The sequence below is a fragment of the Zea mays genome, chromosome 9 (genome assembly GCF_902167145.1).
Source record: "Zea mays cultivar B73 chromosome 9, Zm-B73-REFERENCE-NAM-5.0, whole genome shotgun sequence".
Lineage (NCBI taxonomy): Eukaryota > Viridiplantae > Streptophyta > Magnoliopsida > Poales > Poaceae > Zea > Zea mays.
The window spans coordinates 144386903-144403251 of record NC_050104.1 but is presented as its reverse complement, the minus strand read 5'-3'; the positions used below and the strand labels follow the sequence as shown (position 1 = coordinate 144403251).

Sequence of the window (16349 nt, the reverse complement as noted above, 5' to 3'; positions counted from 1 at the left end):
ATTCGAAACAAAAAAAAGAAGAAACAGCTAAACGCCCGAGCCCCGGCTAATATGAAATGATTTAAAACAAACATAAAACCCAAAGTAACCAACCTCTGACCTGGAGCTCTGGATTAACGAAAAAGCACACCGGAAACACAAGGCAAAAAAGATATCCATCTCCCCTCCGTTCTCACCACCGACAGCCGGACACGCCTCGTCTCGTCCCCGCTCCCATAAACGCAGAGGCTCACGCAGACGCCTCGCTCCCGTGCCAACGAGCCAAGCCCAAACCCACCACCAATTCAACCGCGACCCAGCCCACCGCCCCGCACGCCATTCCCACCTCCTCCCCCCTCACCACTCAGATCTCCCCGCGCGCCCGCGCGCGAGCTCGTTCGTGCGCGGCCGCCGGCGTTGGCGACGACGACCGAGGAGCCATGGCTGCCAAGGGCGGCGCCACGCCGTCCCCCGGCGGCACGGGGCCCGCGGCGGGGAACGGCCGCCTCTTCACGGTGGGGCTAGTCACGGCCTGGTACTCCTCCAACATCGGCGTGCTCCTGCTCAACAAGTACCTCCTCAGCAACTACGGCTTCAAGTACCCCATCTTCCTCACCATGTGCCACATGTCCGCCTGCGCCCTGCTCTCCTACGCCGCCATCGCCTGGCTGCGCGTCGTGCCCATGCAGCTCGTGCGCTCCCGCGTCCAGCTCGCCAAGATCGCCGCGCTCAGCCTCGTCTTCTGCGGCTCCGTCGTCTCCGGGAACGTCTCGCTGCGCTACCTCCCCGTCTCCTTCAACCAGGCCGTCGGCGCCACCACGCCCTTCTTTACCGCCGTCTTCGCGTACATCATGACCGTCAAGCGCGAGTCGTGGATCACCTACCTCACCCTCGTGCCCGTCGTTACTGGAGTCATCATCGCCAGCGGCGTAAGTTGCTGCCTGCTCCGTCTCTGTCTTCTGTTTTCTCAGTAGATCTGTTGGAGTCGGGATTGGATCTGAGTGGAATCCGGGTTTGGCTGCCTCGGATTGCAGTAGTGGGATGGAGCTGACGAGAACAGGTGGATCTGTCATCTGACTATAATTGGACACAAACGGCAGCCTCAGTTCATTGGATGGTGATCCCTTCGTTGGGAACAGATTTTTGGGATTATCAGATGGAAACCATTCACTGTGTGTCAGGGTGCCTGTAGATGTTACCTCAGGCGTCGGCTATCATCTGATGGCATGGGGCCAAGTGATCAACTGGCATAACAGCTACTCACTATCTATGTGATCAGCTAGAGACTAATCCAGTTAACCAAAACCACCGGATCCAGCTAGACCGAGCTTTTACAGGGGTAGCTCGTTTTCCCCCCCTGCCGAAACCATGTCTGGAAACTGTGGATTTGCAAGTTAACAACAACAATAGCAACAAAATATTTTAGTTCCAAACAAGTTGAGATAGGCTAGAGTTAAAACCCAACCAAAGGTTTAGGCACGTGAATATCTGTTTTTCATTTGTTTCTATTTAAAGCTAATCCTTTGGGTGTATTCCATCATTTCGTGTAAAAAATCCCCTAAAGAACCACAATTATATCTACGGTTGGATAACGATCTAACAGACCAGGATGCTCGCTTGCACATAAGGTTTGATTGTACAGTAGTCGTGCCCCATTTTACAGCCTCTTCCTATATTATCTCCGACATTCCTCTACCTCTCTTTCCATAAATGTAGGATTCCACTATGCACAACTGCCTCTTGACTCTTGATGTCTCTGTTGGATATATGTCCAAACCATCTTAATAGGTATTGGGCAAATTTTTCTTCAATTGGTGCTACCTCTAGCGTATCACGTATGTCATTATTTCGGACCCGATCCCTTATTGTATGGTCAAAAATGAAAAATCTAACGTAGCATACACATTTTCACCATACAAATACAATATAGTAGGCCAACATTCAAAAATGAAAAAATCTATCGAACATGTCGTCTTTTTGTAGGCCAACATTCTACACCATACAAATACAATATAGTAGGTTTAATCATCATCCTATAAAACTTTCCTTTTTAGCTTCTGTGATATCCTATTGTCACATAGAACGCAGATGTTTGGCGTCACTTCCTTCAGTTTGCTTCCATTATATAGCTAACATCTTCATTAATATCCCCATCTCTCTATAGCATTGATCCTAAATACCGGAAGGTATCCTTCCTTGATACTATTTGACCTTCTAAACTAACATCTTCTTCCTCATTGTGTAGCAGTACTGAAGTTACATCTTAAGTATTCGTTTTTAGTTCTACTTAATCTGAAACCTTTGGACTCTAGAGCTCTTGTCCTAGTTTTCTATTTACTTCTGCTCGGCTTTCATCAACTAGCACTACATCGTCCACAAAAAGCACACACCAAGGGATATCCCCTTGTATGTCCCATGTGACCTTATCCATCACCAAGGCAAAAAGGTAAGGGCTCAAAGTTGATCTTTGATGTAGTCCTATACTCCTATTCTAATTGGGAAGTTACTCGTGTCCCTATTGTTAGTTCAAACACTAGATACAACATTGTTGTACATGTCCTTAATGAGTCCAATGTACTTCATCAGAACTTCATGTTTGTTCAAAACCCACTACGTAAAATTTCTTGATATTTTGTCATAAACCTTCTCGACGAAAACTATGTGTAAGTCCTTTTGCTCCCTATACTGCTCCATCACTTGTCTTTATTAAGAAAATGGCTTCCATGGTTGACCTTCTGGGCATGAAAGCAACTTGGTCCATAGAGATCCTCGTTATTCCTGTCAGACGATGCTCGATATCTCCCCCCTCTCTCTCTATTCTCTCTCTCAACTTCATAGTGCAACTCATCAACTCAATTCCCTGCTAATTGGTACAACTTTCAACATCTCCCTTATTCATGTAGATCGGTACCAATATACTTCTCCACTTGTCAAGCATCTTGTTCGACCAGAAGATATAATTGAACAACTTGGTTAGACATACAATAGCTATATCCCCGAGGCATCTCTATGCCTTGATTGGGTACCATCAAGCCCTATCGTCTTACTTGTTTTCGTCCTTTTCAATGCCTCTCTAACCTTAAATTTTTGGATCCTACACACAAAGCGCCTAGTGTCATAAAAAATGGATTTACAAGTCAGGATTTTAAAAATAAGTTTCTGGAAAGTAATCCACATTTTGAAATTTGATTATAAAATCAAAGCATTGGTTCACCTTTTGGAACTGATATGATAGATTGCCTATACATTCGTTGAACATGAACTGGGCTGTTAATTGCGCCATTATTGAGTTGATTCTCTTGCATTATACATAATATATACAACATTGTGTTACAGCTCATTTGTACAATACAAGGCATACTAGGCTAGCAAAATGTTCAATGACCACTGGAGGTGGGATGTGGGAATCTTATGTTAACGTGTAGCATCTCAGTCTACCAAGTTGATTCTATTGTTGGCTGCTATGAGGAATCTTTAGGAGGTATTTGTTTCACATCAACTAGTATAGATCATTGTTTTCAAGTCGGGCGACTTGTTGGTCGTTCTGGCTGACCAACTTGGACGATAAATCGCGATTAGTTGGACGACTTGGACGATTAATCATGATTGGTCCAGACCGATTTGGACGATTAATCACGATTAATCGGACGACTTGAAAACAGTGGTATAGATATCAAATGTGAGTCAAGTGGAGAACGTAGAGCTTTGAATGCATACTGGCTAGAGCTGTTGTTGGACCTCTAGGTTCTAATACTTACTGATATAGAATTTGCAAATCGAATTTACAGGGCGAGCCTAGCTTTCATCTGTTTGGATTCATCATGTGCATAGGAGCAACTGCAGCAAGGGCGTTGAAGACAGTACTGCAAGGAATTCTTCTGTCTTCTGATGGGTAACTTCTGTCTTCTATCTTATAACCCACTGTTTTTTACACATTGCCTTGGATCCATTTACTGCTTTGCATTTGTGTGGATGCTGAGTGTTTCTCTGTTCTGATGTCTTGCAGGGAGAAGCTTAATTCTATGAATCTGTTATTGTACATGGCTCCAATTGCTGTTATTTTCTTGCTTCCTGCAACTATCTTTATGGAGGATAATGTTGTTGGCATCACAATTCAGCTTGCAAAGAAGGATTTCACGATTGTTTGGTTGCTACTGTTCAATTCTTGCTTGTCATATTTTGTCAATTTGACCAATTTCTTGGTGACCAAACATACTAGCGCACTGACTCTACAGGTACAAAATACTTTCTGACTCATCAATTCAACTTTGTGTGCATGTAGTTTTACACCTAGCTTTTCTTGCCTTTTTTTGTTACGGAGCGTTTGGATTCCTTCATTTTAGATGAATTTGAATTCACTCAATAATGTAACTTGTTTAGTTTGGAATTTGACATTCCACCACTTTCCAAAGTTCAGATATAAGCCTATCTCAAATTCATAGGGAGGAGGATGAGAAATGATTTTATGCATTAGTAGATTTTGTTTCTAATATGTAACTTACATGACGCTCTTCGTCTCACTAATCTATAGTAAAAATGTAGCACATAAATATCTACGACATCTTGCTAATAATAGTATACAAATATATTTTGTATAAAACCGAATTAGCTTAATTGATATATACCTAAATTACTATTATTAGAATGGAATTCAATTCTAATGATCCAAACAGGGCGTTACTATATTTAAGATGGGTGGGTAACGGTACTAATATGTACCACTACATTCAGCTATTCTGTAACATTCGACCTTTCTAATCCTCTGTGTTTTGCCGTTTCTGTGGAGTTTTACACCTAGTGTATGGTCTGAACTTTGAAGTACATAACACTACAGTGACTTTAAACATACACAAATGGGGAAACGCCTTTTGTGGTTTGATGTTTGTTATTGAAAAAATATTGGATACTTGATGGATTAAACACATGTCAGAATTGAATATAAATGTTCTTAATCTGTTTGTAGAAAGTAACATATTTGCTTTAATTCCTACGGGTTTAAGAAAAGTAAACGTCTATACCTTGCTGTCCTATGAGTAAAGCTTTCTACTCATCTTTGTATTTTAGATGCATAATCATCAGATTGCTCTATCTTGGTTTATGGACCACTTGCTTTGATAGTCTTTTGTTTGTTATCTTGCCTTACCGTACCTTGTCTTGTTTTAAGAATTTAGCTTTAAATCCTTCAATTATTGACATCCTTGTCCCTTCAGGTTCTCGGAAATGCAAAGGGTGCCGTGGCAGTCGTCATCTCAATCATGATATTCAGGAATCCTGTGTCCATAACAGGAATGCTCGGTTACACTCTCACAGTTTTTGGCGTCATTCTTTACAGTGAATCCAAAAAGCGCAGCAACAAGCCGTGACCACCCTAGAAGACAGTAAATACGGCCATCATTTCTTTGTCCTGCCAGCGCCTAGAGCTAATATATGATGAGAAACTACACCGGTGGCGATCACAACAAATCCAATGCCGTACCGCCTCAGCAATTGGACATCAAGGGTAGAAGTCCAATAATACCTGTAGTATTAAATTGGCATGTGGGAGGCATTTTTTTTAATGGCATTGATGGATAGAATATATATATTTTTTGTGTTAGAGAAGTGTGGCTCAGACTGCCAGCATTGTTTAGTACGTTTAGCTCTTGGGATATTGCCTCTTCTATTCATCGGCTACTGTAACTTCCATTTTCTTTTGTTCTGAAGACTACCTGTACCAGACTTTGATCCAGGTTCCAGGGCCTAATTAATATATTGACACTGAATTTAAGCACAAATGACTGACTTTTAGTGAAACTGTTGATATATTGCCTCATCATATGGCCTCTAGTATAAAGTCTACATGACTAATACATGTGTTTGGTAATTTAGGAATTAAAAAGAGACCAATAAAGGAATTTATGAATTAAAAGAGACTAAAATAAAGGGACTAAAAAATAGTCCTAAGAAACCAAACAGGCTAGGTTCATGGAGATTGGTCACCAGAACGATTTCTAGCTGGATTATTTATCTAATTTGTATATAATTTGATCAGTAAATTTCTGCGCAAATGAACAGGCCGGACTTCATTGCTAAAAGAGAAACGGTCGAGTTTCTCAGCACATGGAGAAGGTCGGAGTGCAAACGTGGGACAGCCAGAGGCCCAGAAACGGTCGTTCTGGACTTCATCCATAGGCAGTATTTCTTTCTGGGCTCCCCTCTGTAGTTTCACTTTTACAGAATCTGTCAATCTTACTTCTGCTGTAGCGACAGTGAGTGCAGGAACATTTGGCGTTCCTGCGTAGAAGGGAAGATTCTGCCGTTTCTGGCCACTCTAGCCATCCGCAGTCTCTTTTCACCGTTGCAAAGCAACACCACACTAACACTACGTTGTGCTAGTACTCCGCATACACTAAGTAGAGACCTAGCTTAAATAAGTTGAGAGATAAATAAACAATACAGATTATTAGGTGGATTATGTAATCTAGATATCTGAATTATAATAATCCATAAACCGGTCAATAGGTACCTATAATCCAACGTTAGGTTATATAATCCTAGAGGAAAACAAACAAAACCTTAAATACATCCCTCTTAACTATTCTTCCCCCTTAAGGTCTAGTTTAGGTACTCTAGTATTGATTTTAATCCACATATATTGAGGTGGATTAGAGTATAACTTAAACTAATTTACACTCGAATTCACCTCAACACATGTGGATTGAGGTCAATACTAGAGTATTCAAAGAAAACCAAATTCATCTCCTCTTCAGTCATTCCCTCTATTTAGCGCCCCTTTACTTTTTAACTGAGATATTTCGACCATAGAATAGGGCGAAATACTATGACGGTTTATTGAGGTCCGCTGTCACCTGCAGCGATCGGACTACTACACTACAGACACTGATAAACGGGTTTACCATTGGAAAAATACAGAGGTAAACGAGAGACGAATCCAGTCATTTGTTTGTTACAGACTGTTGTTGCCGGTACTGTGGTCGAAGTTAGAGGGAATTGAATGAATGTAACTAATGCGGCCTTGCGTCGCTTCGGCATCCGACACCCTTCATGTGCAGCTTGTTAACAGAGCAGAGCGCCTTTCATTGCGCCGCCCATAGTCGCCGCCGCCACCACCACCATCGCCTCGTGCCTTCAGCTGCAACCCGTCACCCGCTCCACTCCACTGCTGCACGCCAGTACAAAGAGATGCATGCGGGGCATTTAGCTGGACGGCGGCGGGATCTCATCTCAATGTTTCGTTGCGTGCGCCTGCCATGCATGCATGCATGCCAACTTGGCACGGCCAGGACCAGCTGAAATGCCATGGCACACCGAGCACATGCAGAGCTGAGCTGCACGGGTGGCGCCGCATCGGTTGCACATATGCGATGTGTTGCGCTTGTATAGATTTAGGTGCTGTACTATGATATGCTGTCTACCTTTGGGAGTGGCCACGACGGTGGGCTTGGAGGAGACGACGGCGGCGGCGGAGACCGGGGGGAGGAAGTGCGCGGCGGGGACGCCCAGGCCCTGCGAGTGCGAGGCGTGGTACGGGTAGTGGTAGAACGGGTACACCGGCACCATGCCGCCCTGAGCTGGCGCCGCCTGGTACGCCAAGTGCCCCTGTAGCTGTAGGTAGGACCCGGCCGCCGTGCCGGCAGCTGCCGCTTGGCCTACCTTCTGCACCCAAACAGCAGCGCGATCAGCCACTTTGCACCCCTCCCCCCCCCCCCCCCCCCCCCCCCCCCTCGATCTGGCAGTAGCATTGTCACCGAGTGATCCAGTGTCTCTTACCGTATTGTAGCTCAGGTCCGTGACGTAGTTCGGGGAGTACCTGAGCAGAACAGGACACATAGACCCATCAGATTGTCTCTGGTGAATTAATCATAAAAAAAATAAAGGATTTACATTTTTTATGATATTGTTTATAAAGTGAAGTTTGAAAAATGAGACGAGATATAAAAGGGTAACTGCTAGGATAGCCTCAGTACGAGCTGGGGGACTCTTACATAATGGCACACAGTAACATTCTTAACCCATTCGAAAAAAGAGAGTACAGTATAACTAGGGCCAGCAGCATTAAAAATCCCCCCTCCATTTTTTTTGCCGCCGTGCAGGGCCGGCACGTGGGCACGTGCGAGCACGACGAGGCAGCGCGGTCCGGTCCAGGTCCAGCCTGTGCGCGGCTGTGCCCGCGCCCGCCTGTGTCCCTCCCGTCGCGTGCTGGCTGCTTCAAACCAAAGCCAGTAGGCGGCGGGGACTGTGGAATTTGGAGCTGGGAGGCGGAGCGCGCGCGCGCACTTACCCGTAGGTGGCGGCGGCGGGGTAGAACGGGAGCACGCCGTGGTACTGCTGGTGCGCGGCCGGCGGCGGCGGAGGGCGCGTCGTGGAGGGGTGGTAGTACCATGGCACCGGCGACACGCTCCTGGATCCCACCGCGATGGCTGCAAGTGAATTCGCGCCAGGAACATGTGATCTCTCATGCATTCTCTTGTCAGCAACGCACGCTAATAAGAGCGGTTGTAATTGACTAGGAGTACTCATTAGCTGGAGTAGTGTGCCATGCATGTGTGAGAGGCTGCAGGCCGCGAGCGCTATAGCTACTGGCAGCTAGCTAAGTACACGTACGGACGTACCTGGCGTGGGCTGGTGAGGAGAGGGAAGCGCGTGCGCGTGCGGGGGCGAGGGACGGAGGACGTGCTGCAGCGGCTGGGGCCTCGGCTTGGCGCCGAGGGAGGCGAGGTTGCAGTTGGCGCGACGGCCGTTGATGACGGGGGTGGCATCCTCGCACGCCTTCTTGGCTGCGTCCGCCTCCTTGAACGTCACCTGTCGCGTCGCGTGCGTGCAACAAGGTATATATGTGTGACATGACATCTCGCACGAGCCGAGAGAGGAAACCAGCAGGTAGACGGATGGGGGAGGGAGAGGAAAGGGGGGATGGACTGACGAAGCCGTAGCCCTTGGAGCGGCCGGTGAGCTTGTCGGAGATGATGACGGCCTCGAGGATGTCGCCGTAGCGCTGGAAGTGCCCGCGGAGGGCGCCCTCGTGGGTCTCCCACGCCAGGCCGCCCACGAACACCTTGGTGAGCGTGGTGTCCCCGAACGCCGGCGGCTGTGCCAGCGGCAGTGGCTGCGGATGAGGCGCCATCATCGTCATTGTGGCGCCTCCTTTCTTGACGACGACGACGGCTAGATGTGGGCCACGACAGGAACGCAGACGGAGAGGAGGCGACTGAGTGAGGAGAGGCGCTGTGTTTATAATCCGGGGGGAGGGTGTGGTGGTTGGGCGGGCGGACAACGGAAACAGGACAGCCTACTCCTAGTCTGCCGTCTGGTCCTCTAGCCCTGGCAACAATTGGCGTCTGCCCTGGCGCCCTGTGAGGAGAGGAGAGAAGAGAGAGATCCCCAGCTGGGCTGGCCATCTCTGATCTCTCAGTCCTCACCTGCAGCTGCAGCTCTGCAAGACTTGAACTGTACTCCGCCTCTCGCAGCTGATCATGCGGTGGGGGCAGTACTGCTAGGAATTCATCGTTCGTCATTTCGGCCAGCCGGCCAGCTGGGGGTGGAGTGGAGGCAAGAACAGATGGGGCGAGTGGACAGCCAAACGGACCAGCGAGGTGGTGGGAGAGCTGTGTAAGAGCGGGCGGGAACAGCTGGGCCTGGCCTTGCAGTTTGCCTTCACCACACAACGTGCTCGTGCTGGCGCCTTTCCTTGCCTATCTCCCCTTGCGTGGTTTGCAATTGCATTAATCATCTAGGGGCCATTCTGAGAAGGAATCCTTTAATTTCCATTCAGCACGCAATAAGTAGCAGGAGCAGGGTATTATACTCTGTAAGCTGGTAGCCTGGTAGTTGTAAAGCACTCACCCGTATTCTAAGGGTATCTCAACAGCTTACTCATCTTACACGGATATACGCTGTCCGTCTGCTGGCTATAGCCTAAGGGGAATGAATACATTAGCGTACACTGTACACTGCAAGAAGACATCCATCCATACCAAAAAATACAGCACGCGTACGTGACGGGCTGAAGGCGGGCGCAGTGTAGGATCGTTTCCTGACAAGAAAACATTGCATTAATGTATACAGCCATGACCGATGACGACCAAGTGTAGCAACTCATGCCCTAAATACTCAATCAAGGCTGGAGAACCCTCCTCGATCGCACGTGAGAGCAGGGCCCAAGATGGGTCGCGCGTGAGATATAGCCATCAGTTTTTCCTTCTCAAGAGCGAGGCTCTAACATTTTATAGCCATCACCTAGACATATATATATATATATATATATATATATATATATATATATATATATATATATATATATATATATATATATATATATATATATATATATATATATATATATATATATATATATATATATATATATATATATATATATACTCATGCCATTTCGCTTGTCGTAGCCACAACTAGCAAACACTTGTATAATAGACTATAGCTATTTATATCGGGCGTAACGAATACTTTGTTATTTATTGTTTGAATGTTCAAACCCCAAAAGCCGAGATCCGTAGTAAGCTACAACTTAATTTGTAGCCATTTCAAACATATGTACAATACAAACATGCTCCCGGCCGGCGCCGGCCCGTCGACTCGTACCAAGCAAAACAAAGAAACAATACACGGACCGATCAATCATTGTTGTAGATTATTCAAAACCATCATCATTCAAAATCTCCGAAGCTTGGAAAATTGCACACAAATTATATGTTATTACTATGCCACGACACTACATACGTTTCAGATCGCTACCTGCCTGCCTGCCTACGTACGGGCGTCCTATGTGTTTCAGACGGCGGCAGCAACGCATGTGGCTGGCGTGCTTGGCTCGTATGTTTCTCTCCCTTAGACATTAGACTGTTGGACACCACACACCAGTCGAGCTCATCAGCGCGTGGCACAGTGTGCTACTACTCCATCTGTTTACGTTTTCCAATGCACTGGTCAGAGGCATTGTTTTGACCGGGTAGTAGGAGCGTAGCTAGACATGCAATACCATATCAGCAACCCAAAGCGATGGATGCAAATCTGAAGTTATATATCAAGCGGCCACTGGTCCGCGGTGGTGGCGCACCACGCACACGGCAAGTGGCCGGGGCACATGCTTTCCCTTCTTCCGCGAGAATCTCACCACCATGACCATCTCCATTCTCCCTGGCCTCGGCTCTCTCTCTCTCTCTCTCTCTCTCTCTCTCTCTCTCTCTCTCTCTCTCTCTCTCTCTCTCTCTCTCTCTCCGCGCGCCAGCACAGTCAGCGCCGACCCACACTGCTGCATGCCCTCTATATATGCGTGGCCTCAACGTGGACAACTGTAACTCCTGTCTAGTACATGCCTGGCACCGGCGCACCGCACACGTACTGGAAGATAGATCGATCACGTTTGCTTTGACTGGACCAGGGATCGGATTGGGGATTTTAAAAAAAGCTGCCATTCTGCCGAGACGCGGGCACTGGGCAGCAGCCAGCAGGCCGCAGAGGTCGATGCCGGCTTTGTTTACATTTTCTCGTTATACGGACAGCTAATGCCCCATGCATTCATGCATGTTCTCATCTGGGCCGTAACATGTATGTGACAGAAGAGGAATACATGTACGTGACAGAAGAAGAGGAGACAAGGTGGAATGGCGGAGCTAGCAGTGGTGGAGGAGGACTAGGAGGAGCAGAGACCACATGAGTAGGATGATAATTAGGGATTCAAACACATACTTGTTCGAGATATCATTTTTTTGGTCTTTTTCTTTGGCTGTGAATAAATAGGATATAGAATCTGCTATGCAAATTCGTATTCTTATTTTTATCATTGAGCTTGTAAATATTTATAAAAGGTAAACCTAAAATTTGATCATATATCTTCTCAAATGATAGATATAAACTCGGATACGATTTCTTTTTCAACATTTTTGTTGTAGGGAGCAAATAATATATAAAACAATTTATGTATAAATTTAATATCATTTTGTAATAATGTGTTTGATAACATAAGAAAAGATCAGTACCAATCCATACACATCTATTTTAAAATATTTAATTTGTTCTAACCATTCAGATGCCGACTTTTATCCCTAATGATAATGCATTGGCAATATCATATACACAGACACTTAATTATATAATAATAATATAATATAGTGTATTGGCGGGTGGAGTGATATGTTGACGCTTAGGTGGTGTTTGGTTTTAGAGCCGGTTAGAATAGAGCGGATCTATGCCAAAGAAAGACTTCACTTGGGAGAGTTTTTCTGTTTTTAGAGCCACTTTATACTACATGCATGAAAGTATGGAATCAATCTAAACAACAACAAATTAATAGCGAAACGACTAGCTAACGGGAAGATGTGCGGGTAGCCGGGTACCAATCTTCCATTTTTTTCAATCATATATAGTGATAACGGATATATATATATATATATATATATATATATATATATATATATATATATATATATATATATATATATATATTTTGCACAAATGACTTCTTCCGTCCCTCTCGATGAAGATGTGCAACAAAAATACAAAGAAATATGGTTCAACTACCATCACATTCCACCACGACTCTGCCAGAGTTTCCAGTAGATTGGGAGCAGCTCGTCTGACATTTTTGTGTCGCTTTTGGACATTGTGCGTGTACGTCCAACGGGCGTGTTTGGATGCATGCGGCGTGATTCCACGGTGGGAGCGGCACGCTGAAAACCCTAGCTTTCTACCTAGCTAGGCTGCAGCAGCCCTCTGAAGCATGCGCGGTGCAGCCAGCTCGCATGGTTGGCATGCACGCGAGACTTGGAAGCCGTTAATAATACGACACGGCCGGCCGGCCTGCAAGTCCAAATAAAGTACGCCTTGGAGATAGAGTTCGGCAGCCGTCTTTTGGTGTCGTCTGTGATGGCGAAGCGTGGTTTGTTCATGGGGACGTGTGCATGCATATATACACTCATCTCTCTGCTGTCGTCGGCTGTCTGTCGCGCGCGTGTGTGCGCCGCGTTCTGCACGGCGGTCATCAGGACACAAGACGGCGGCGATGTACAGCACATGTTCCATACAAAGCAACACGTACGCACGATGCATGCCCACGAAAAATCTATCGCAGATAATATGCATGCATGCCGTGTCATGTGCATGTGCGGTAGCCAGTTTTTAGTTGGTTCTCCCTCTCCCCTTTTCTTTCCTTTTTTTCTTCTTTTTTGTGTCGAATTGGTTCTTTTCTTCAGATCGATCGATCGATGGAGAAGTCTGCTTTTGGTTGCGATACGTGTGGCTATGGAAGGTGTGAAACACCTTATGGTAGCGCATCTCAAGTAGACGACGGTAGTCAAGGTCATCAATGGCGCTGGCTGCTAGCTGGCTGGCACGTGACCGTTCGTTCCAGATCCATTTGAGCCGTCCGGCCGGCAAGAATTATTGCCTAAAATCAGTTCGTGTAGCAGTAGCACACACATATTTAGCTTAGGCATGCTAGCGCCTAGTATAGCAGATCATAGCAAAGCCATGGCCTCGTGGTCGTGGGTGGGAGTGGGAGTACATGTCTGTGTACTTGTTCGTACGATCGTCGTAACAAATCACTTTCGCCAGCAGCGTCGTCGTCGTCATGCTCATGCATCAGCCGAAAAACCTGTTCGTTGCGTTGATATTGATATTTGATAATGATACGGAGTAACTGAATGATACTCTCTCTGTTTCTTTTTTATTTGTCGCTGCATAGTGTAATCCAGCGACAAATAAAAGGGAAATTTGGATCCATACCATTAAAAGATCACCACTTTGGATTCATACCATTACTATCTCACTTACATGTGGGTCCACATGAGTCAATGACATGTGGGGTCCATGATATATATCTAAAGTTTGGATCTTTTAATGGTATAGATCCAATTGTTCCCAAATAAAAAGAAACGGAGGGAGTAATATAATATATGCATTCACGAGCAAATAATCGTATTGACGGCCGGGCTATACACAGCGTTGTTGCAGCATCCGACCGACGAGGTAGCAGAAACGTTGCCGCTCCCTACACACGTAGCAGCACGTACGGTCAGGGGTGGTAATGGACTATAAACTTTACGCTGCGAATTTTAAGGATTGAATCGGATTAGGATCAGGCTCTATTCTTATTCATTTTTGAACTTATATTATTTAAGGGTCTTAACTTTTATGAAGAGGCATTTAGATCGTGATCCATTACCACCCCTACGTACGGCGTATATGCATGCATGTGGTGGTGCTGCTGCACACAAGGCAGCACAAGCAGTACCTGTAGCACTCGAGAGTTACCTACTATCCATGCACCCATCAGCTAGCTAGGTCCAGAGCTGGGCTTCGTGATCCGGCCACGTGGCCGAGTCCAGGTCGTCCGAGTCGTAAAACGTCTGCCCGTACGCCGCGCCGCCGAACTCGCTTCCGCCACCGCCGTCCACCGTCGTCGTCGGCGGCGACGGCTGCTGCTGCTGCTGCCGGTTGCCGCGGCGGTTGGCCATCTCGACGCAGAAGAGGGCTAGCAGGTCGGCGTGCTGCGCCTGCGCGCTGAGCAGGTCGGCCTGCGCGCGCGCCAGCTGCACCTTGAGCTCGTTGGCCTGCCTCTGCAGCCGGCACACCGCCCCCGCGCACCCGTACACCGGGTCCCGCAGCCGCGCCTCCGCCTCGTACACCATGCTGCTCACCGCGTCCGCGCGCGAGCTCTCCGGCAAGTCCTGCACAGCGTAGCGTGCGTGTAGACGACATCAGTTAACGTACGTGCGCGCGTGCGCGTGCCGTGCATGTCGATCCCACCGCACACACATTGTTGCCGATCGAGCGCGGAAGGAACGAATCGAAACCACACGCGCGCACACACACCTGGAGGAGCTTGATGATGTTGCTGGCGCCGAAGACGCGGTGCGCTGTGGTGAACTTGGCGGGCTCCGTCGGCGGGAAGTAGGGAGCCAGCACGCAGCCGTCGGCGCAGCGGCGCCGGAGGATCTTGCACGCCGCGCACGGGCTCAGGACGACGGTCGGCGCCACGTTGCCCACCACCACCTGGACGGCGGCAGGAGGAGTAGGAGGAGGAGGAGGCGGTGGCGGCGAGCACGACGACGACACGCTCGACGGCGGCGACACGGAGCGACAGTTGTATTTGAGCGGAGCCGCCGTGCCCGTGACGACGATCGCGTTGCCGTAGTCGTCCATGGCAGCAGATCGATCGAGAGGCCGGAGCGAATTGAATGAGTAGACTACTGACTGCTATTTGTACGATGAGAGCATGATCTGCCGCTACTAGCTGCTAAATCAAAAGTAAAATTTGGTGGTGGTATATATAGGGAGATCGATCGGGACGTGTCTAGATTTTTTTCCCCCATCTTTCCTACTCCACGAGAGTGAGGCGGCCCTTTTCCTTGGTGGAATATAATGCAGATCGATTGACTGACGCAGCACACAATGCTGACGATCAGGTCAACATCAATTCAGTTACGGTTTACTAGTAGTACGTCCGTCCTGTGCTTGGCCAAGTTTGGCAGGTTTTGAACTCTTGGTCTTGGAGGGATGGTTAGACGTACTTAATTACTACCTGGCCTGCATGTGTCACTTGTACCTTCTTCGTGAGCAACCTATGGAATACCTGGTTCATAAACCAAATCTCTCAACCAAATTTGCTTCCTTAACATCTTCAATAGCCGAAATATATTCTACCTTTGCGCTAGTGCTAGAAAGAGCAGTAATAGATTGAAGAGATTCTTTCCAACTATGGCCTTGTTCGGTTATTCCCAATCCATGTGGATTGAGCGTGATTGATATGTATTTTGACTTGTTATTGATTAAAACCAACTCAATCTCATCCAATACACATGGATTAACGTCAAACCAAACAAGCGCTAATGGTTAATCCACATGATGTGAAGATATAACCGGAAATAAACCTTATTTTATAAAGATCACTAGCATAATCAGAATTAACAAACCCAACTACATCATTTGTCTTCACCTTATTTTTTATCAAATATAAAGAAAAAATTAGAAGTCCCTTTAAAGTTTAAAGTAACAAAGAAACCAATTAACAACATTCCAATTTTCTTCGTCCGGATTATGTATAAATCTACTAATCATACTTATAAATTAAAGAATCTAGATGGATATAGGAGGGTGAATATAGCCTCTAAAAAGTTTTCTACACTACTAACTATAGTAACTAGAGCCAATATAAATGATATGCAAAAGCAATTAGTTGCTCTAGTTTTACTCAAAGACTAATTCTCTAGACAAACTGTGTGCGTGCATGTGCGTGTGCGTGTGTGTGAATGGACTAGCAAACAAGTATTGTGTGTGTGTGTGAATGGACTAGTGATAGTCGCCTAGAGGGGGGGTGAATAGGGCGAAACTGAAATTTACAAATATAAACACAA

General features: G+C 46.6%; 3 protein-coding genes across 7 annotated transcripts; 1 reads left to right on the top strand and 2 right to left on the bottom strand.

The window, feature by feature from the left end:
• The first annotated feature begins 165 nt into the window (after nt 1–165).
• LOC100284768 (organic anion transporter) lies at nt 166–5855 on the top strand. Its single transcript, NM_001157663.2, has 4 exons — nt 166–908; nt 3768–3871; nt 3986–4214; nt 5190–5855. The coding sequence occupies exons 1-4, from the start codon at nt 420–422 to the stop codon at nt 5340–5342; spliced, it is 975 nt and encodes a 324-aa protein (NP_001151135.1). The 5' UTR covers nt 166–419; the 3' UTR covers nt 5343–5855.
• Nucleotides 5856–6629: 774 nt separating this feature from the next.
• LOC100216697 (putative RNA-binding protein ARP1) lies at nt 6630–9584 on the bottom strand. 4 transcript variants are annotated; one of them, XM_020543503.3, is made up of 6 exons: nt 8903–9584; nt 8592–8781; nt 8261–8399; nt 7750–7789; nt 7395–7635; nt 6630–7138 (listed from the first exon to the last, which is right to left on the bottom strand). In XM_020543503.3, exons 1-6 carry the CDS (start codon nt 9110–9112, stop codon nt 7122–7124), a joined length of 837 nt encoding a protein of 278 aa, XP_020399092.1. In that variant the 5' UTR covers nt 9113–9584; the 3' UTR covers nt 6630–7121. The 4 variants fall into 4 exon arrangements, with proteins under 4 accessions (XP_020399092.1, XP_020399093.1, XP_035817973.1 ...); XM_020543504.3 differs by having other exon boundaries at nt 6630–7141; nt 7395–7632; XM_035962080.1 differs by having other exon boundaries at nt 7395–7632.
• Nucleotides 9585–13878: 4294 nt separating this feature from the next.
• On the bottom strand, nt 13879–15349 carry LOC103639277 (LOB domain-containing protein 1). Of its 2 annotated transcripts, XM_008662034.2 has the most exons (3): nt 14809–15329; nt 14228–14663; nt 13879–13984 (listed from the first exon to the last, which is right to left on the bottom strand). In XM_008662034.2, the coding sequence occupies exons 1-2, from the start codon at nt 15136–15138 to the stop codon at nt 14274–14276; spliced, it is 720 nt and encodes a 239-aa protein (XP_008660256.1). In that variant the 5' UTR covers nt 15139–15329; the 3' UTR covers nt 13879–13984; nt 14228–14273. The 2 variants fall into 2 exon arrangements, with proteins under 2 accessions (XP_008660256.1, XP_008660255.1); XM_008662033.3 differs by having other exon boundaries at nt 13879–14663; nt 14809–15349.
• Between the last annotated feature and the right edge of the window lie 1000 nt (nt 15350–16349).

What these genes read in the sequence shown, in the direction of transcription:
- LOC100284768 (NM_001157663.2), top strand. Translation starts at nt 420, where the DNA reads ATGGCTGCCAAGGGCGGCGCCACGCCGTCCCCCGGCGGCACGGGGCCC. An exon ending in ATTCTTCTGTCTTCTGATGG is followed by an intron (nt 3,872 to 3,985) that starts GTAACTTCTGTC and finishes GATGTCTTGCAG; the next exon opens with GGAGAAGCTTAATTCTATGA. An exon ending in CTAGCGCACTGACTCTACAG is followed by an intron (nt 4,215 to 5,189) that starts GTACAAAATACT and finishes TTGTCCCTTCAG; the next exon opens with GTTCTCGGAAATGCAAAGGG.
- LOC100216697 (NM_001143103.1), bottom strand. Translation starts at nt 9,112, where the DNA reads ATGACGATGATGGCGCCTCATCCGCAGCCACTGCCGCTGGCACAGCCG. An exon ending in CCCGCCGCCGCCACCTACGG is followed by an intron (nt 7,790 to 8,260) that starts GTAAGTGCGCGC and finishes TGTTCTGCTCAG; the next exon opens with GTACTCCCCGAACTACGTCA. An exon ending in CGTCGTGGCCACTCCCAAAG is followed by an intron (nt 7,142 to 7,394) that starts GTAGACAGCATA and finishes ACTGGCGTGCAG; the next exon opens with CAGTGGAGTGGAGCGGGTGA.
- LOC103639277 (XM_008662033.3), bottom strand. Translation starts at nt 15,138, where the DNA reads ATGGACGACTACGGCAACGCGATCGTCGTCACGGGCACGGCGGCTCCG. An exon ending in ACATCATCAAGCTCCTCCAG is followed by an intron (nt 14,664 to 14,808) that starts GTGTGTGTGCGC and finishes TACGCTGTGCAG; the next exon opens with GACTTGCCGGAGAGCTCGCG.